The sequence below is a fragment of the Trichosurus vulpecula genome, chromosome 4, assembly GCF_011100635.1.
Source record: "Trichosurus vulpecula isolate mTriVul1 chromosome 4, mTriVul1.pri, whole genome shotgun sequence".
In the NCBI taxonomy this organism is placed as follows: domain Eukaryota; kingdom Metazoa; phylum Chordata; class Mammalia; order Diprotodontia; family Phalangeridae; genus Trichosurus; species Trichosurus vulpecula.
Genome location: NC_050576.1, coordinates 441,737,657 through 441,758,305, shown reverse-complemented (window position 1 = coordinate 441,758,305; position 20,649 = coordinate 441,737,657). Strand labels below are relative to the sequence as shown.

General features: G+C 52.2%; 1 protein-coding gene across 2 annotated transcripts in view; it reads right to left on the bottom strand.

Moving 5' to 3' along the window:
- Window positions 1-20,649, bottom strand: part of PITPNM3 (PITPNM family member 3) — a 107,514-nt gene that overhangs the window by 79,608 nt on the left and 7,257 nt on the right. For both annotated transcript variants that reach the window (XM_036757894.1, XM_036757895.1), the window contains exon 2: window positions 8,059-8,154. In XM_036757894.1, the coding sequence (XP_036613789.1) occupies window positions 8,059-8,154 (96 nt within the window). The remainder of the gene's footprint in view (window positions 1-8,058; window positions 8,155-20,649) is intronic.

Here is a 20,649-nt window from a genome sequence, read left to right as displayed (position 1 = left end):
ATAACATCAGCCTGTCAGAAGTTTCCAAGGACTTTGATAAAAATTTATGGAAATGCCATCTGGCTGTAGTGACTTCCTGAGGTACCAGTTTGATGATCCAGTCAAACAAAAATGTAACATTGGTGTGGCACCATCTGTCCTTGGTGAGCCATTCTGGCAACCTTGGCAACTTCCCTTTTCTTTTCCAGATGTTCATGAGCCATTTCTTTAAAAATGCATCCTAGGACTTTCTCAGGAATCAGTCAAGCTAACTGGCTGAGGGCTCACAGATTCCATTCTCCTCTCTTTTTTGAAAACTGAAACATTTGTCCACCACCCGCCTTTGCTGTGGCCTCTCTCCTGGGCACCACAGGCTTTCAAAGGTGACCACCGATGGGGGCTCAGCCACCAAGGTTGTCAGTTTTTTTCAAGGCAGCTGAGTGCTCTCTTCCCATCCCCTTACTTAGCTTCAGTTGTAACCACCCAGTGGTCATTCTCACCCAGTTCTCGCCAGCCCAAGGACAATGTCCCTTGGCAGATGGGATACCAGATCACCATCATGGTCCCATTCCCCCTGGGAAGCATCCTCTCCTTTCCCCAAGGTAGCTTTCAGCAGTATTTGGGTGCCACTGGAAATGTCACCTTCCATCTCCTATGTGGCAGGAACAACTGGGTGCAGCGACCGCTCGGCACATACAGTAGTAACAACATAAGTTCTGTATGCTCTCACAAAGCAGAATAAATCAGCCAGCCCCATCACACCCAAGCCTGAGTCATCCCCGGCAGCTTCCTAAGGAAGCTTCCTCCTAACCAGCAGTGTGGGAAGGTAGTAACTACCATGGGCTGGAAAGCAGAAAACCAATTCCATGTTGGGTTCTGGCTTAGTCCTCTCCTAGATAGGAGCTGAGGCAAATGACCCAATGTCTCCCAGCACCCATCAGCTTTCAGAGATGCACAACCCTGCCTGCACTGTCTGCCTCATGCTACTGATATAGCCAATGAGAACATGTCTATGAAGTCTATCGGAAATTGAAAAGCTCCATCCCCCAGGAGCCCTACAAACCACAGAACACCTTAGACACCCAAATGGAAGCCTTGCTCCAGGGCCCCAGCAGTCCAGAGCACCCACGTTGCTTCTCAAGGGAGTATTTCTGCTTGTTTGGCATGGATCCCCTCCCCAGACCTCTCTCTGCTAGGCAGCTCTGAATGCTCATGAGCCACAGAGCATTGAGCCCTGGGAACACCAGGCCAGAGCTTCAGGGGCCTCAGAGATCACCTGAATCCTACCTCATCCTTGGAAAGAGCAGGAAGATACCCTCTGGCCCTGTGCTGTCCAACATTTTTATCAATGACTTGGATAATGCTACAGATGGCGTGACTATCATCTGTGTAGACAACAGAGATCTGGGAGCCAGGCATAGTGAAAGAGGCTGGCTGAGTCAGGATCCAGAAATATCCTGACAGACTAGAATGCAGGCCTGAATCAAATGACATGAACTTTATTGAGAATAAATGCCAAAGTCTTACATCTGAGCCCAGGCAAGAGAAGACTCAGGGGCCAATCTAGCTTCTGAATAGGCTTATGCCTTCATAAGCTGTCCTGTGGAGAAAGGGCCAGCTTGGCCCAACTGGGTAGAACCTTGAGCAATTGGGGGGGGGGGTGCTGCAAAGAGGCTGACTTACCTGCCTGTTGATTACAGCTGCCCCACAGTGGGATGACTGGGAGCCTTGGAGGAGCTCATAATGACAGGAAAGACCTAAAGACCAGATGACCAGGATTGTGAGGTGTGCTATTGAGGGGACTCTATTAGGCATGGATTGGACCAGGTGGGCTACTGAGGTTCCTTCCAACCCTAAAATCTGGGATTCTGTCTCCAAAATTTAAAGTCATGAATACAAGATGGAAGGGGTATCACCCAATAATAGTCGGGGGGAAAAAGGCTATTGGTGGATTAAAGTCTAACAAGCATCAACTGTGTGATCTGGAAACGAAAAAGCAAGGAGGTTGTTGACTGCTTTGGTGTGAGCCTGGTATCTGGAATGAGGGAGGTGGCCAACCTGGCCTGCCCTCTCCAGAGCATTGGGCTCAGCTCTGGGGGCCCCATTTGGGGAACATGCAGAGAGTAACGAGGATGGGGAGGACTGGAGAGATACTCTGCCAGATTCCATGGAAGAAACTTGGAGTGTTGAGCCTGGCACAGGACAGGCTGGCTGTCTTCAAATACTTCGCTGCATCTTGATCCACTTGGCTTAGTGGTAGGAACTACAGGAAGCCACATTCTGGCTCAAAATCTCCAAGAGTTTTCTAGCAGTTGGAAGTACACAAAGCAGCCCTTGGGAGGTAGGGAGCACATGATTGCTACTACAGAGATGCGGTGGGGCGGGGGGGTCTCTCCTTTCCCTGCATGGGCCACATTCTCCCACCTAGGGGAGGAGTCCCCACTGCCTCTCCAGATTTTCTTGTTTTCCCTTTTTCTCTTTGAAACATCTTTTCTGTCCTTCAAGAAGCATCTGTCTTCTTGCTGATGACCCAAAGAATACACAGGCCTTCCTGTAGCCCTCTCCTCCACGGGAGAGACCGACCTGTTCTTTCTAGCCATTTCTTTCCAGCCCCATCTAACCCACCCCACCCCTGGACTTCCTGGAAGCATAATCCCCAGGCCTCAGTCATCCTTGGAGACCACGGTCATGGCTGTGCCCAGGGATGAGGCTCCTGAGGGGCATTTCTTTGTATCAAGCCCCTTGCCTCTTGTTGGTGATTTGCAAGTTTCTGCCACAGTCCTGATGTGAACCAGAGCTCTCCCAGTAGTTATCTACCAAAGGGTCCCAAGTAGGAATGTCGCTCCCAATTGCTTGGCATGTCCTCAGCCTCTTCTCTTCTCCCCAACCAAGCCCCAGGAGCTTCCCCCCACCTTTCCACCAACGGGAAACCTGACAGTTTGACAAAGCTGCTCATTCTGGTTTTTGGACAGACTTTCTCATTCCTACCCACTCGTCTTGATTCAGCCACACAGAGGGCAGGGAGATGTCACTGTGTGTCCATTTGGTCTGAGGCCAACTTGAAAGATCAAAAGACATTTGCCCAAGTGAGTCTGTAGGCAGGGCTGAGGCTCAAACCCAAGCCCTCTCGACTCCAAATGCTGTGCTCTTCTCTCAAGTCTTATAGCTTAATTTTACACATGGGAAAACTGAGACAGAAAAGTAAAGTGACTGTCCCAGAGTTATGCAGCTAAAAAGTGGCAGTTCCAGAGCAGGAAAGAAAGGTAACAAGCATTTGTTAAGCACCTACTATGTGCCAGGCACTGAGCTGCCTGCACCAAGAGCTTTATAAGCATGGTCTCATTTGATCCCTGGATGGTAGGGCTGTCACACTGAGGAAGGGTCCAACTTGTTCCACTTGGCAGAACTAGACACCGTCAGGGTGAAAGGTACCCTTTCCTCCTGCCCAGTGGTCCTAGAGTGTGAGCATCCAATCCCTGCCCCGTGGCCCACTCACAATCCCTCTCAAACAAAGGCCCTCCCTCAACATGCTGCCTCCTGTTAGAGCGTCAGCTCCTTAGCAAAGGCCGGGGCTGTCTTTGCTTTGTGCTGCCTGCTTCAGAGCTCACCGAAGTGTTTGGCACATAGGAAGCTCTCAACCAAGAGGCTTTTTTTCATCCATCCACTTATTCGTTCACACTTTGTGACCACCTTTTCACTCTGATGAGGAACCTATCAAGGGAGGGCCTGAATGCAGGAAGAAGACGGGGACCTTTCACAAAAGGACAGAAGGCACCTGGCAGTGAGAATCTCCATCAGGGCAGTGAGGGAGCGGCAGTGGGGATAGAAGGACCGAGGCTCAGCCACACGGTGAAATGGGGACAGTCAGACCCTCAGCCTCATGGTGTGTGGAATGGGAAGAGGGGCCCTCAGCGACGGGAACCTGGGGAGGGGAACTGAAAGAATCAGCCTTCAGATGATGCAAAGCCAAGCCCAGGACAGCTCCTCAGGAGGAAAACCCCCACCCTGATATTGGTGCCCCCTGCCAGTCACACTCTGAAGACCCGAGGGAAAGCTCAGCCCACATTCAGCCCACTCCAGCAGATGGGTCTTAGGGCCTTGGAGCCTGCCATTTCTCTCTGGCTATATCAAAATGTAAATGAAACTGTCCAACACACTGTGGCGGTAGAGGGAGTGCAGTCTCAGAATCATGTGTTGGAGGCCACTGCTATAACTCTCAGGCAGTTATCATGTACTATCATCTGTAACTCTGCATGAGCTCTGGCAGGGATGCTACAATGACCTCTGCATACCACAGGTGCCTAATAAATGCAGATCCCAACATTTTGTGGGGTCCTCTACAAAGCATCAGACAATCCCGTGGACTAACTTTGTTCTTGGATTGATTCCATGGGCTGGAGAATGTGAAGAGACTAGAAGTCAGGAGACTCAGATTCTAGACATATTGTGTGACCTTGGACACTTAACCATCTAAAAAAAAAGATGTTCGAATGCCCAAAGGGCTATAAAACTGTGCCTACCCTTTGACTCAGCAATACCACTTCTAGCGTTGCATCCCAAATAGATCATACAAATGGGAAAAGGACCCACATGTGCAAAAATATTTAGAGCAGCTCCTTTTGTGGAGGCAAAGAACTGGAAATGGAGGGGATGCCCATCAGCTGGGGAATGGCTGAAAAAGTTGTAGTGTATGAATGTAATGAATGTAATTGTTCCATAAGAAATGATGAGCAGGCAGACTTCAGAAAAACCTGGAAAGACTTACATGAACTGATGCTGAGTGAGGGGAGTAGAACCAGAACACTGTACACAGTAACAGCCTCGTTGTGCAAGGATCTAAGACAACTCCAAAAGACTCATAATGGAAAACGCCATCCACAACCAAAGAAAGAACTCTGGAGTCTGAATGCTGATCAAAGCACATTATTTTCTATCTCTTTTTTTGTTTGTTTCTTCTTTCTTGTGGTTTCTCTCATTGGCTCTAATTCTTTTTTACATATTACATGCTGTCTTGGGGTGGTGGGAGGGGAGAGACGGGGAGAAAATTTGGAACTCAATCTTGCAGAAGCGAATGTTGAAAACTAAAAGTAAACAAAATTTTAAAAAAGATGTTCAGACATCCTCCAAAGCCCCTTGCTGCTCTACATTTCTGATTGGGCAATAATTCTGTGGACTCCTCTGGGCCTCACCTTCTCCACCTGTCAAATGGGAATAACATATGTCTGTTTCCCTTCTCAATGTGGTCATTCCACCAGGTAAAAGGAGGGATGGGCATGCCCTCACCCTTCTCCTAGGCTCTCCTGGCCTATGGGCCCAACTCTCCCCTGCCCCTAGAAGGCATAACATCCTCCAGGAGATGAGGGACCATGCCTTCTTTATCCTTGTGGCTCTAATGTCTGGGAGCTCAGGCCCAATGGGGCCACAGCCCATGGGGTCAATCCCTGCAAAAGGCAGCTCAGTCTTTAGCAGAAACAAACCCAACTGTCTGTTTCCTGGTCATAATGATCATAAATCAATTGAAGACCATGGACAGGCAGTCCCAAGAAGGACCACCATCAATGACCACTTGGAAACGCTGCCCAAACTTTCTAAGAATCAGAGAAGCGCAGTTAAAAGCCCGACATACAGGCTGACATCTGCCAAATGGGTAAAGAAAGGCAGAAACAATCCAAGTCAGCTCTGAGGCAGAAATGGGTGCCATGATGCCCTTGGTGGAGCCACGGACCCAGCCAATCTTCATCAGACAGTGACCAGTTATCCTACAATAGGAAATGCAGGCTTGGTCATACCCTTCCCCCAAGATCTCACCCAGGACCCTATCTGAGAGTATCAAGGAGAGAAAAAAATAGACTTATCAAACCAGAAATATGTACAGTATTTTTGAGGCCACTAGGTGGCGCCATAGTGCATAGAGCACTAGGCCTGGAGTCAGGAAGACCTGAGTTCAAATATGACCTCGCACACTTACTAGCTGGGTGGGCAAGTCACTTCACCCTGTTTGCCTCAGTGTCCTCACCTGTACAATGAGCTGGAGAATGAAATGGCAAATTGCTCCCGTATCTTTGCCAAGAAAACCCCAAACAGGCTCAAGAACAGTCAGACACAACGGGGCGGCAGCAGTGGCAGCATCTTTGCCCATAATAGGGAAAAAAAAGGAAAAGGAGCTGTGGCTGACGTGACTCCCCCGAGCGTCCGTGCACCAGCACTTGGGAGCCCCCAAATCAAGTCTCCCCCCAACAGAATACAAACTCCCCGGGGACATCTCTGCATCCAAAGAGCTTAGCGAATGCCTGGCACACAATTCCCGGTTAACCAAGACCTTCTCGTTCATTTCTCCATGAGAACCGACGAGTTTGAAGACTCCCAAGTAAGCTGGGAAGACAAAGGAAGAGTGTGGAGTGAGGAAAAGTCTCTGCACAATCAGACCACTACGGCAGTGATGGAGGCAAGCACCTGGGACAGCGCCCAGACGAAACCCAACCCGGTAAGCCAGACAGCACAGAGCGGGGGCGGGGGGCCCTCTGGCTAAAGCTGGGGCACCACCCTTCTCTGAACAGACTGCAAATGATTGTTTTTATTTGGGGTTCTGCTTTTGCTCACTAAGTTGAGAATAAATGATTTTTTAAAAAGAAAGCCTTTCCCCCATAACACCAAGGTCTTTGTTTCAGGATAAATCAGGCCATTGGCGTGTGGTAGGGACCATCTAGCTTTGAGGCCATGGGACAGGCACCATTTCCAAGCCTCACTGGGAGCCACGGAGGCCTTGGCCTGCTCTCCAAGCATCCTGCCCTGTGAGCCACTTCTGGCGTGGCATTCCTCCACTCTGCCCACGCTGGATGCCCCAAAGTGCTCCTAGGTACGTGGGGAGGGGCATGCCTAAAGCATGGGAAGCCCCTAGCCTGCTGCCTGCTCCCCTCCCCCTGCTTTTGGTGGCACCCCCAACCACAGCTGTAACTCCTTCTTTACTTAGAATTCATCTGCATCAAAAAGGCATCAATCCAGTGTTTTTTTCTTTTCTTTTTTTTTTTTTAACAAATATTTTAAAGCTCCCTCCTGGCCTCAGTGATCCCGGCAGAGAGCCCTGCAGCCAGAGCCGGCTCAGGGTGGGGGAGCAACTGCACAGTCCACATCTTTCACCTCAGCGCCTCCGCCAGTTAATGAAGTGCTGGCCATTGGTGTAACACCAACAGCGCTAAGCCCTGACGAGAGGCAAACATACTTTAAATAAAAAGTCTCTTAAGCATCAAAATATTGAAGCTCATACTGTCATAATGTGTACTCATTGCTATGGAGAAATCCTGCTCCCAAGCTCAAACCCGATTCCCCAGCAAGGCACTAAGGCACTGACTGCTCACAGGGCATGGCCCAGAGCTGTCTGTCCGTCTGTCCATCCCTCCTCCCATCTGTCCGTCCATCCCTCCCTCCCATCCCTCCTCCTGTCCTTCCATCCACCCCTCCATCTGTCTCTCCTCCCACCCCTCTGTCTGTCCCCCTTTCTGTCCTTCCATCCCTCAATCCCTTGCTCTTGCCATCTGGCCTGAGTGCTCACAGAACAGACGGGGCAGGGAAGGTGACTGCACTCAGCCTGGAACAGAACATCACCCCTGTGGACCCCCAGGACACAGCACCTGGTATCCCTGCCCCTCTCTTCAGGTATCATTAACAACAATAGGAATCAGCAGGGACGGCATCCTTTAAGATTGGTGACGCATTCTACCTTTATCTCGTGGGATCTTCCTGACAGTCTTGGCAGAGGTGATATCATTGTCCCCTCTTTACAAATGAGGAAACTGAGGCTGAGAGAGAGTCTGCAGGGTCACACAGCTAGGCAGAAATCGAACTCGGGCCCTCCTGACACCACAATGAGCAGGTGCCTCACCCAGCGCTGGGCCACCCACAGGAGCTGCCAAGCCTGGGACCAGCTCCCAGCCATCACTGGATGCCCAAGACTAACAGGATCTCTGGGCATGTGTGTGAGGGTGAGTGTGCACCTGAGGGCTAGACCCCAGCATGGAGGCGAGCCTCCCCAATGCCTCCCAGACGAGCCTTCGGCTCAGATCCCCACGGCCCATCACTCACCTCTGGCATCAAAGAATTCATCATCTGAACTCTCCACAGTGGCACTCATGATGTTATGTACATGCCACTGGGCCCCACCGCAGGGAAGGGAACCAGCTAAAAGAGAGAGAGAGGCACGGTCAGGCAGGACCTCTGCCAGGCATCTACCTGGAGGGCCTGGGAGAAAGCTGTGGCATCGCCCCCCAAGCCCATTCACTCATCCCTTGGCTGAGACAGGAGGGCATGACCAGAAATGATAACACTGGTTCCCCTGCCCCTCCTCCCCAACTCCCTCCCCCTCCTCTCCTTCTCCTGCCCCACTCCATCCTCTTTCCCCCCTCCATTCTCCTTCCCTCCTCCTCCCTGCCTCCTCCTTCCTCCTCCCCCTCCTCCTCCTTCCTCTCCCTTTCCCTCCTCCTCCTTCCTCCCCCACTACTTCTCCTCCCTTCCCTCCTTCATATTCACTCACACAAACTGAGGACTGCTGAGTCTCAAAAAGCCATGTGCCAAGGTCAGCCCCACGTGACAGACAGAAATTGAGACCCAGAGAAATGAAGAGACTTGTTCAAAGTCACAAGGACAGAGGTGGGATTAGAACCCAGAACCTCCTCCGTCTCTACTTCAGGACCACAGTGCTAAAGCTAGAGGGGGCACTTGGAAGCTCAGAGTAGCTACTACGGCTAGTAAGGGGCAGAACACGGGGGTCCTTCCACTGCCCCACTCTGCCTCCCAGAAGCCAGACGACTCAGCAGGAGGGAGATGGCGGCAGAGCCGGCATGACTTGGCATCAAGAACCGGCTTCAAATCCTACCTCCAATACCTCAGTCTCCTCCTCTGTGGAGATGACAGATGTCACATGCGCAGTCAACCTCAAAGGCCACACCTGAGAAGCAGTAGTGAGCTGGCTGACCCAGGCTCACACCCCACTGGGCCCCGGGTCACTCCCTGGGCCTGCCTTAGAGGAAGGCGCACCTCGTGTGGGAAGAAGAGGAAGGGACGGATGGGATCTCATCAGTCTGAGTCTGTGGACTGGTCCTACACGGAGGCTCAGCACTCCAGCCCTAGAACTGGCCTCCGTCCTGGCCATGGGAAACACCCCTCCCATGAGGCCTCCTCCCGGAGAGCGTCCCAGGCAGCTTCTGCCTGCTCAAAGTGACCCACACGGGACGCAGCCGGACACCCCTGGGGCATCCACACTGACGCCCTCAGTATCGCTGCCCCGTTAGCCTTCATTTGGGGAAGGTGGCACCGAAAGTGTCAGGAGAGGGAACTACCCGGCCTCAGCCGCCAGCCCTAGCCCCAGGGCACAGAATCTCACCAGGACTGAGCACCAGGCAGCAGGCAGGCCCACCACCCAGGGCGTGTATGCAGCCCCTAACTGGGCCCTGGGTGAGTAATGCCCCGTAATTACAGAGATATTTTTAAAGTTGTGACGAAGGAGGGTGAAGAGATTTCCAGGCAGCTGGTGCACCCAGGCACGACGGGATGCTGCCCATCCATCGTCTGGATGTCCATCTGTCTCTCCCCGCCCCCCGCAAGCTCCTCAGAGCCCATGCAGAGCTCCTAGCCCACAAGGGGTGCTGGCTTGCCCCTTGTCTCCACCCTGCCAAAGCACCCACCAAGCCCCTCTGGTGGGCGCGCCAACGGCCGAGCTGGCTGCAGGGGCCACAAAATCCCAACAATCTCCATTAGATAACATTTTTATAGAAGCCAGCCCCTTGAGCAAGGACAGCTCCATCTTCTCCTCAGTTTCCCCTGTAACATTCTATTGCATTACCATCCGCTGTTGGCAGATGACTGATTGGTGCACATTGGTCCATGTGAACCTAATAAATTGATCTAGAGGCCTCAGGGTCATTAGGAACAGTCCTGGGACTCCTTAGCCCCCCAGCCCATGGTCACTGTCACAGGCTTGTGCCCCCAGCCCATCTGGCCTGAGAGACTGTCTTCTAGCCCAGATCTTTCCTGTGTGTCTATCTGGGGAGGCTCCATGGTACCCCATGTCCACAGCATTATCTCAGTCTGGTAGCGCCTCCTAGGGATGCCCACTTTCTCTCCCACTGCTGATTATGACTCCTTGCCAATGATCTCTCCATCCTCACTCTCCTCTCCTGGACACGCTCTTGGGGGAGACCTCTCCTATATCCCAGAACATCAGGGCGGGGACCACTTCCTGTTTGTCTGTGTTTCCACTGCCCAGCACTGGGCCTAGAGCATAGTAGGAGCTTGGGAGTTTGTGTGGCATGGAAGTAGAAACCTGTGACAGGCTGGAGGCTCAGAGGAGGACAGGTAGGCTAGAGCAGGCCCTCCAGTCCACGGCACATGGGGAAACACCAGGGCACACAAGATGTGAGTGCTGTTTTCTAATTAAGTGAAGGGCTTTTGGGGGGGCATGGCACTTAGCCTGCCTTGCTCTGCTTGGTCCCAGAGAACAGAGCAAGGGGCAGTGGCAGGGAGCGCAGCAGAGAGGCTGGGAGGCTGGGGGCAGGAAAGCCCCACTAACTGGCTCCCACCCAGAACCTCCTGGCATAGAATGGGTGGCCTGGGGGTGGGGAGGGTAGAGTCCCCCAGCAGAGGCCTGGGCTTCAGAGAGATGCCAGGTGTGGTCTGGGCTCCATGCAAGATTTTAAGCTAAGAGCCTGATTGAAAGCCCTTCCTTTGATGAGAGCCCACTGAAGTTCAGTATCTGCTGGGATGGTAACTTCTAGGTCCTGAGATCCCTGGCCACAATGTGAGTGAAGGTGTCACTCTCCAGAGCCACTTGGAAGCCAGAGGAGAAGGCTGGGCCTTGATGTGGAGTCATGGTCAGGAAGAACAACGATCCTGAGTGGAGGAAGCTGGGGACAGCCACATGCCAACCTCTGGCTGCCTGCCCTGGCTTCCAAGAAGAGACCCCTCTTGGCTCCCCTGGGAGTGCTTGATGGCCAGCTATGATGACCTCTCCTATATCCCAGAACATCAGGGCGGGGACCCCCTCTGTATGTTCTTATTGAAACCCTTCCTGCCTCTGCCTTGGTCCGGGGCTGCCTCACCTGGGAAGCCTCCATAGTTGTCCCCGCCAGAAGTGACCCTGGAGGCACTCTGTCTCCTTCATGAGGAGCCACATTCTGGCACTTATCTGGGCACAAATATGTTTAGCAGATGAGAAACTCTGAGGTTCCCCGTTCCCCACCTCCCTAACGCCCAGCAGCCTCAACCAGTGAGTTGAGTCAGGGTTCTGGGCATGAACCAATGAGATGATTCCACAGGGCCTGCCACAGTCTAGAGAGGCCCACCTGTTCTATGGGGCAGAGGAGTCCAAAGAAAGCAGACCTGTTTATCTGCCTCCCGAGCATCAAGCTAGCTCACAACTGGCACACTTAGACCAGGGACCATCATGCTCCATTCCCCAAAAGAAGCACAGCTCCCCCCTACCAGCAGTCTGAGCCACTTGCCCAGGCCAGAAGAGAAGAAATCCAAAATTCTAGCAGGTCACTCAACCAGCTGCCCTCCCTATTAAAAATAACTGGACTGTGCAAGGCCTGACCCCCAGGGCAGGAGCAGCCCACAGCTCAATCTGCTTGTGGGAGGAGCCTTGTGGGCTAATTCACTCGGGATTTCTACAGCATCATCTCAACAAAAGGGCAGAGAATAAGAACTCGAGTGAAGAGAAAACAGGGGCCAAGCACCAAGGACACACAGATCCCAGGACAGAGATAGAGGGGGGTAAAATCCGGGGCCTCAAACACCTAAACACAAACGCCCAAAGCGAGCCAAGCTGTTTGTGCACAAGGAGGCCCATGGGACCTTGCAGGGATCACACACGTGGGCAGCTCTGGATGGACAAAGCAGGATTCGTTAAAAGGGGCAGGGGGTGGGCAGGGCAGTGTGCTTACTCACCGTCATGTCCAGGAACCCGAGAGGGAGGAAGGAAGGAAACATCAAAGATCTTATTGGTTCAGCCAGGTAGCACCGCGGACAGAGTGCCAAGCCTGGAGTCAGGAAGGCCTGAGTTCAAATTCGACCTCAGACACCAGCTGTGTCACCCTGGGCAAGTCACTTCACCCTGTTTGCCTCAGTTTCCTCATCTGTAAAATGAGCTGGAGAAGGAATGGCAAACCACTCCAGTATCCTCACCAAGAAAACCCCAAATAGGGTCACAGAGAGTCGGACACAATTGAAATGACTTTTGAAATCAACAACATCTGGGTAACAGTCAGGCAAGGGAGAGGCAGAAATGATCTGGTGATCAGAGTGGACTCCAGACCACCTGGACAGAAGGAAAAGCTAGAGGAGGAGATTAGGGAGCCGACACAGAAGTGGGAGGCAGCAGGGGCGGGCACGGAGGGGCCTGCTCAGCAAGCTGGTAGAGGCCACCAAGCCGGATGTAGTGCTGACCCAGGGAATGTAACAGGCAGGGAGGGGCTGGAGCACCAGGCTCACTCCAAAAGGACAGGCTCCAACAGAGCCCAGTATAAAGGGCTGCTAGGAGCAGCTTTGATGGATCGGGGTAGGGCCTGGGGGCTCGCTGCAATGCCAGAGGAGGCCACGGAAGCTGAGAGTATCTGAGGCTGCACAGAGAGAGGTCCAGCACCTGCCAAGAAGAAGGGAGAGATGGGCTCTTTGTCCTGTGCCCTGACCAGCCCAGGGATGGAAGAACATCAGTGAGCCAGAGAGGGCCCAGAGGTGGACAACCAGGCTAGACGTCATGGTGGGGGGGGGGCAGTGGGAGAAGATCTTGAGTGAGGAGGGAAGGTGTTGTAGGCACGGAGAGGAGATATCAAGGAACCCATGTGAGGAAGGAGGCTAGTCTGACTGCAGAGCATTTCTTGTGTACCTACTGTGTGCTGGGGACAATGCTAAGCATGTTTTACAAATGGTATCTTGCTGGATCCTCACCACAATCTTAGGAGGCGGGGGCTTTATTGTGCCCATTTTACAGACGAAGAAACTGAGGCAGACAGGCATGCTTGCCCAGGGTCACACAGCTAGTGCTTGTCTGAGGTTGGATTTGAACTCAGGTCTTCCTGACTCCAGGTGGTAGCTGTGTGACTAGAAAAAAAGGCAGCTTCTAGGCAAGGTGTTATGAACCTGGAAATGTCAAGAATCTGGCAACAAACTGGGAGCCCTGGGAGAACAACAATGGGATTGGGAGACCGGCAGGATGGCGGCACCTTCTGTAGCAACAGGGAAGTGGGGAAGAGGCTGATGAGCTCAGTCCTGGGTATGTTCCATTTCAAATGTCCATGGTCTATCCACTCTGAGATGTCCAATGGGCAGCTGGAGAGACGAGATTGGAGCTGGGGTCAAGAGAGAGGTTAGGGCTGGACAAGGAGATCTGAGAGTTATGACTAACAGCACAGGGGCCAACGAGATCGCCAAGGGACAGGGTGTTGATCGAGAAGATGGGCCAGACTGACCCAACTGTTCTGGAGAACAATTTGGAACTATGTCCAGAGGGCTATAAAAATGCACACGCCCTTTGACCCAGAAATACCCCTTCTATGGCTATATCCCAAAGAGATCATACAAGTGGGAAAAGGACGCCCATGTATAAAAATATTTATAGCAGCTCTCTTTGTGGTAGCCAAGAACCGGATATTGAGGGGATGCCCATCGACTGGGGAATGGCTGAACAAGTTGTGATATGTGAACGTAATGGGATGCTATTATTCCATAAGAAATGACGAGCAGGCAGACTTCAGAAAAAACCTGAAAAGACTTACATGAACTGATGCTAAGTGAGGGGAGCAGAACCAGGAGAACACTGTACACAGTAACAGCCACAGTGAGCGGTGACTGACCTTGATAGACTTGGCTCTTCTCAGCGATGCAGGGATCTAAGACAACTCCAGAAGACTCATGATGGAAAATGCTACTGACACCAAGAGGAAGGACTATGGAGTCTGAATGCAGATCGAAGCATATTGTTGTCTCTTTTTCTTTCCTGTGGTTTCTCCCTTTTGTTCTGATTCTCCTTTCACAACATGACTAATGTGGAAATATATTTAATATGTTTGTACATATAGCCTATGTCAGATTGCATGCCATCTTGGGGAGGGCGGAGGGGAGGGAGAGGGGAAATTTAGAACTCAAAATCTTATAAAAGTAAATGTTGAAATTAATGAATTAAAAAAAGGAGAAGAAGATGGCCCAGGACAGATGGCCCTGGGCTATAACCTCATCTAGGTGGTAGTTAATGAGGAGTGGCCAGAGCAGTAGGAGGAGAAGCCAAAGAGAGAAGAGGGAATGAGGGCAGCCATCAAGGTCAGATGCTGTACAGAGGTCAGGGATGATCAGGACTGAGGAATGATCATCAGGCTGGGCAATTAAGAGTCACTGGCAAATTTGAAAACAGCAGATTCACATCAATGATGAAGCTGGAACCTCCCCAAGCACACAGAAGACTGGTATAGATTCAATTACAAAGCACTCCATAAAGAAATAAAGGCCAGCTTAAGTCACTGGAGGAATATTCAGTGCTCATGGAGGGGCCATGCCAATAAACTAAAATTAATTTACACTTTTAATGCCATGCCAATCAAATTACCAAGGGGATACTTTACAAAGCTTGATAAAATACCAACAATTCATTTGGAAAGACAAAAGATCTGGAATATCAAGGGAAATGATGAAAAGGAGTAAGGATGAAGAGGGAATAGCACTTCTAGATCTCAAGCTGTATCACAAAGCAGAAGCCATCAACGGAGAAGATTAGACGAAGGAGGCTCAGAAATACTAGAACCCAATAGTCTGGTGTTTGATAAAGTAGAAAATATCAGTCACCTGAGGAAAACTCTTTGATTAAAAAAAAAACTGCTGGGAAAATCAGAAAGCAATCTGGCAGAAACTAGGCTGAGACAACACCCTTACACCACACTCCACAATACATTCTAGGTGGATACATGACCTTGACATTCGAGATGATACTACTGACAAACTAGAAGAGAAACAGATCATGTGCCTTTCACAGCCATGGGTAAGAGATGGATTTTCATCCAAAAAAGAGAAAACTGATAACTTTGATTCCATATAATTGAAAACCTCCTCCAAAGGCAATATTAACGCGCCTAGAATACGAAGGAAAGTTGGCTGAACGTATCGAATTTCTCAGACAAGGGTTTGGTATCCAATAGATGTAAACAGCCATTCACCAATAAATAAATGGCCAAAAAATATGAACAAACAGTTCTCAAAAGAATTGCAAAGTATACACGACCACACAAAAAAATGCTCCAAATGACTAAGAAGAGAGAAATGTGTCAAAACAACTCTGAGATTTTATCTCACACTCTGCAAATGGGCAAAAATGACAAAAAATGGCAAGGGTTAACACTGGAAGATGGGCACACTAATACATTGTTAGTGGAGCTGTGGAGTGGTACAGCCATTTTGAAAAATAATTTGGTATTATGCAAATAAAGGGACTAGAATGGCCGTACCCTCTGAACCAGAAACCCCCGTTACTAGGCTTCCACTCCAAGGAAACTATCAACAAGAAAAAAGTTTCCATACACTCCAAAATGTTTTACAGCAGCACTTTTTGTGATAGCTAAGAACTGGGAAGTGAATGCCTATTCATGAAAGTAATGGAATGTGACTGTGCTTTAAGAAATGACACGTGTGGTGAAGTCAGGAAAGTCTGGAAAAGGTCCACAGACTATGAGCCGAGAAAACAATCAACACAGAACCTACAACCAGGGAAATGGAAACCACAACACCGTAAGAAGATGACAAAGGGCAGGGGCCTTGAATGACAAGCTAGAAGACACATCCTACACAGGCGTACTCAGACTGTCCCAATGTACTCATCAGTTGGGCTGACTTTTTGTTTTCTGTCACATGGGATGGCTCGGGTTGGGGGTGAGGTACATGGGACACTCTGGGGATGTAGAAATGGAAAATATCAATAAAATTGATTAAATGATGACAAAGTTAGAAGCCAGACTCTGATGGAGTCGAAGAGAAGTGGGGGCATCCAGTTTGGCTATGAAAGAGAGGAGAGGTGCACGATGATGATCTAAAGGGAAGGCGGAGGCAGTGAAGGTTTTTGAGGAAGGGGGAGACACAAGCATGTCTGTGGGCAGCAGGAGAGGAACCAGGAGATGGGAGGACACTGAAGACTTTGGGGGGGATGGTAATGATGGAGGGGGAAATATGCCAGGAGATGCCAGAGAGGATGCATCAAGAGAAGGAAGACTGAGGGATGGAATAAAGGAGCCCAACCAAGAGCTTCCATTTTCCTAGCACCACAGGAGGCTGGGCCTCCCTTTGGCTGGGAGAGCAAGGGAGGAAGTGTGTGGGAGCTCTGAAGAGAGGGGAGGTCTAGAACAGGACAGAGAATTAAGACCCAAAGGGCTACCCTGCTGCAGTGAGGGCCCAGGAGAGATTAGAAGTGGACCCAGTAAGAGCAGGATTATGGGACACTTCCTCCAGGGCTTCAGATCCCCATCTGTAACATGGGGGGGAGGGGAGGGAGGGGAAGGGAACAGGAGGGGGAGGGAGAGGGAGGGAGGGACCCAATGGTACAGAACCACTCAGCGGCTTCTGAGGAGGCCTGCTGGAGACAGCTGGTGGGAGCTGGCCAGGCTCAGAGGTCTGGCCAGGGGTGAGTGTGGACAGGACCAGGGAGCTGGGGATTCACCCACTAAAGACCGACATAGTTGGACTGGTGAGAGAGGGCTAAGGCTGGGAGGGGAGAAAAACAGTACCAGAGCAGGGGCGACAGAGCTGGGGATGGCATACGATGGCTTCTTTTAATGTCTCACCTCCTTTTCCCTTTCTTCTCTCTCTCACCTTCTCCTCTCTCCCTTCCCCTGTCTCTCTTCACCTCCTTCTCTTTCTCCTCCCCTCCCTTTCTCTCTCTCTCTTTCTCCCCCACCCCTCTCCCCACCTCCTTCTCCTCCCTCCCTCTCTCTCTCTCTCTCTCTCTCTCTCTCTCTCTCTCTCTCTCCACCTCCTTCTCCTCTCTCTCTTTCACACACACACACACACACACACACACACACACACACACCAGCCACAGCATCAGATGGGGGGCGGGCAGCCTAGCCACCTGCAGGCTCTTAGGAAGGCCATCTTGCTAACTTCCTGTCCTGCCTAGTCACCAGAATGAACCTGGCCAGGCTGGGCTAGTGGCTCAACTGCAGTCTGACCACTGCCCTGTGCTACCCCCCCCCCCACCCCAGGATAGATGACATCCCTGTACTAGGTGATTCCTAAGAGAGGTGGTGATGGGGGCCACGCACTCATCATTGCTAGAGTCAGGGGAGAATAAGCCTGTGAACCGAGGGGACCACCTAGGCAGGGCCTTCATGAAGCTTCTCCTGATTAGGCCCCAGTCACTTAGCTCATCCCTTCCTAGCCACCAGCACCTTGGGCAGCCCGAAGCTCTCTCTAGGCTAGGGCTACAGGCAGGAATGGCCAGGGTAGGAGCTTGGGGTCTGACAAGGGGAGGGAGGGCACAGCCTTGAGTCCAGGGTCAGATTGGCCAGTGGGCCAAGAAGCCCAAAGAGGGGACAAGGAGCTACAGTGACAGACACAAGACAAATGCCCCCCCATCTGGCTCCTTCCATCTGGTCCAAGTTACTATGTTGGCATCAGAATCACAGGTAGTTGGGGTGGGGGGAGGAATGGGCCAACCCTTGGAGAGGTAGAAGGGGGAAAGAGAAGAGGGAAGAGGAACAAGGTGAAGGAGACACCCACATTGGGCAGGCTAAAGGTCCAGCTGGGACACTGGGGTTGGGGAAGGGACTGGGGCCATTTGCAGAATGTCTCCCTCCATGGCTGGCTGAGAAGCTTTGGATGGTGACAGGAGAGCAGAGAAGGGGGAGGTCTGTGAACAGATCCTGGGAGGGGCCAGGGCTTCTGGGAAGAAGAGGAGCTGGGGGATGGACCTATCCCAGGCACTGGGCACAGAGACCAAAGCCCTAAGCCAGGCCCAGAACCCTGGGCTCCCAAATCCTCAGCAGTCTCAGGCCCGAAAGGAACCCTAAGCAGCGCCGACTCGGGAGCACACTGCCAAAACCCATGGCAACCCCATCATAGGTAGGCATGAATAGGAAGATTCAAAATTTCCCAAGGGTGCCCCAGACTGCAGGAAGCAGCCATCAGCCTCTCTCCCATCTCCCCTCCCCCACCGGCCCAGGCAGCATCCCTGAGAGCAGACCTGGCCTCCTCCTCACTCCCTGCTTGGCTCCCTCCTGTGTGGAGGAGCATGTGAGCTCCTGCCTGCCTCTGCCTGGCCACACTCTGGCCCCACTCATTTTCCCAGTCCAGCTTCACATTATAACCCTTGCCCAAACCTCCATTCCAAGACAACTGACCTGTTCCCTGTACCTGCTGACACCATTCCATCCCCCATCTGCAGGCCTTTGCACGCACCCCCTCCTCACTAGGTTCTCTCCCTCTTCCTCCCCGCCCCCATACCTGCTTCTGGAGGGTGAGGACCATTCTACCCCCATCTTTGTGTCACTAGGGCCTGTTCCCAGTAGACACTGAATGGAGGAACCCAGAAGGGCCCCAAGAAAGAATGCCCCAATTCTCAAGAGGCTTAAACAGTGGCCAGAGAGACAAAGGATCCATCCCCAGGAACCAGTCAGAAACCTGTCAGTCCCAACAATCACCTGCCAAAGGGCCTGAGGGCAAGAGACTGGCCGCTGGACTTGAATCTTGGACTCCAGCTCTGCTGTCTGTGCTCTGTGGGGGCATCTGCATGCCCTGGAGCCCCAGAAGTCAGAGGGAAACTAGGCTGGCTGTTGAGGCACTGACAGGTTCCTGGCAAGGTTTCAGAGGAGACCCGTCTGACGTGGCAAACACAGGCCCCAGACCGCCAGGGGAGGATCCAAACTCAGCTGTCATGAGTGAGCTCTGATTAAGCACCTAGAGGTGGGGGTAGGAGATGGAGCTACAGGCACCACCCCAGGATGATGGAGATTGTAGGTACAAGTGATGGGGCTGATCCCGAGGGTCCTCAATGGAGGGGCCTCTGAGGCGGCCAGTGCATCCCACCTCCCATTCTAGGATAAGCAGGACACACCTAAGGAGGGATTTGAACCCGGGCTTCTGTGTCCAGAACCAGGTTCTTGCCACTGCCCCAGCCCACCTCTCACCCAGGATGAGGGAGGGGCATTCATTAACTTCCTAGATGTGGGGCTGTCATGGGGAAAGCTCAGCATCTCTGAGCCCACCTCCCCTGGAGTCCCAGACCCCCAGCAGAGAAGGGGGGCAGGTGGGCCCAGGGGTTAAGTTCTCTGCCCCTGACCCTGCCCATCTCACGGGTTCCACCCATCTCTGTAGACAGGTGCCATGCATCAGTCCTCACCTAACCCACCAGACAGTTCAGGAGCTTCCATAGCTGGGGGCAACAGCAGCTTTGGCTACTCAGCCTGAGACTAAGACCTGGTTGGTGTTTTCTCCACAGAGGTGGTCCTCACAGGCAAGACCCTTGGAGAGAGACTTCGTCCCCAGCCTGGGCCTCCCACAGACCATCACCACCACCCCTAAACTGAGCCACAAAGCTGCCCACTTAGAGACTCCCAAGCAGCCACTAACAGAAGCTTCAGTCTGGCCCCACTACCCTGACCCCCGGCCCCCTACGTAGAACAGCCCTTATCAACACAGTGGATGAACTTGGCCCAAGGGGCTGGGGCAGTGGGTGACAGGCCTGGTGAGGCCAGCTATCCCTCCCGCAAGGAAAGCCTTCCTACCTTTCCAAGCTGCCCTGCTCTGAAAGGGCTAGGTCATCTGCCCCATTTTATAGGTAAGAAAACTGAGTTCCAGGGAGGTTCAGTGCTTTGCTCCAGGCCCCATTGCTGGCTGGTAGAGAAGCCGGCACTTTGACTCAGCTCTTGGTCAGTCCACAAGGTGCTGGCAACAACATCTACAAAGATCCCAGACCTGCTGAGGTCCCACCAACCTGACTATTTAACAGTCTCATTGATGTCCTTAGTAGATAATTGGACATTAATAGCCATGGTGACCGCTATTAGGCCCAGGGGCAGCCTTGAACTCTTGGCCCGCTAAGGAGGTACAGGGTCCTCAGCCCCAGCCCGACCAACCCTTCCAGAGTCCAACTCCAAACAGAATAAGCTGTCTCCACTGGCTTCCTCCCCTCATTTGCCTCCTACTGGCTCCAACCCCTTGCAAAGTGGCTGCCCCTGCCCACCCTGCCCTGAATGGGAAGCCTTTCCCTAGTGACCAGCCAAGACACCCCTTCTCCAGCCTCATCACTCAGCCTCTCACCTTCAGCTGCCCTCTCTGGGCCTTCTCAGTGTCCTTGGCCTAGTCTCCATTCACATTCTAGCCCTGATCATGGGTGTCCCCAGGGCTGTCTCCTAGGCCCTTTTCCTTTCTCTCCCCCCACACTCTCTCCATGACTTGGCATCTCCCACCTTCCTCTCTTTGTAGCAATGATTCCCAGGCCTCTCTATCTAGGCCCAAGCTCTCTCCTGAGGGCCAGGCCTGTAGGCATGAAAATGCTGGACCTGGGCATCTCACACTGAACACATCTGATGATTCTCTTCCTGAGAGGCAGACCAGCTTCTGGACCTGGAGACAGGAAGCCCTGCCTTTGAATTCCCTCCCACCCACATTCACTTCCCCCTCAGTGGCCATGGGGCAGGCCCCCAGAAC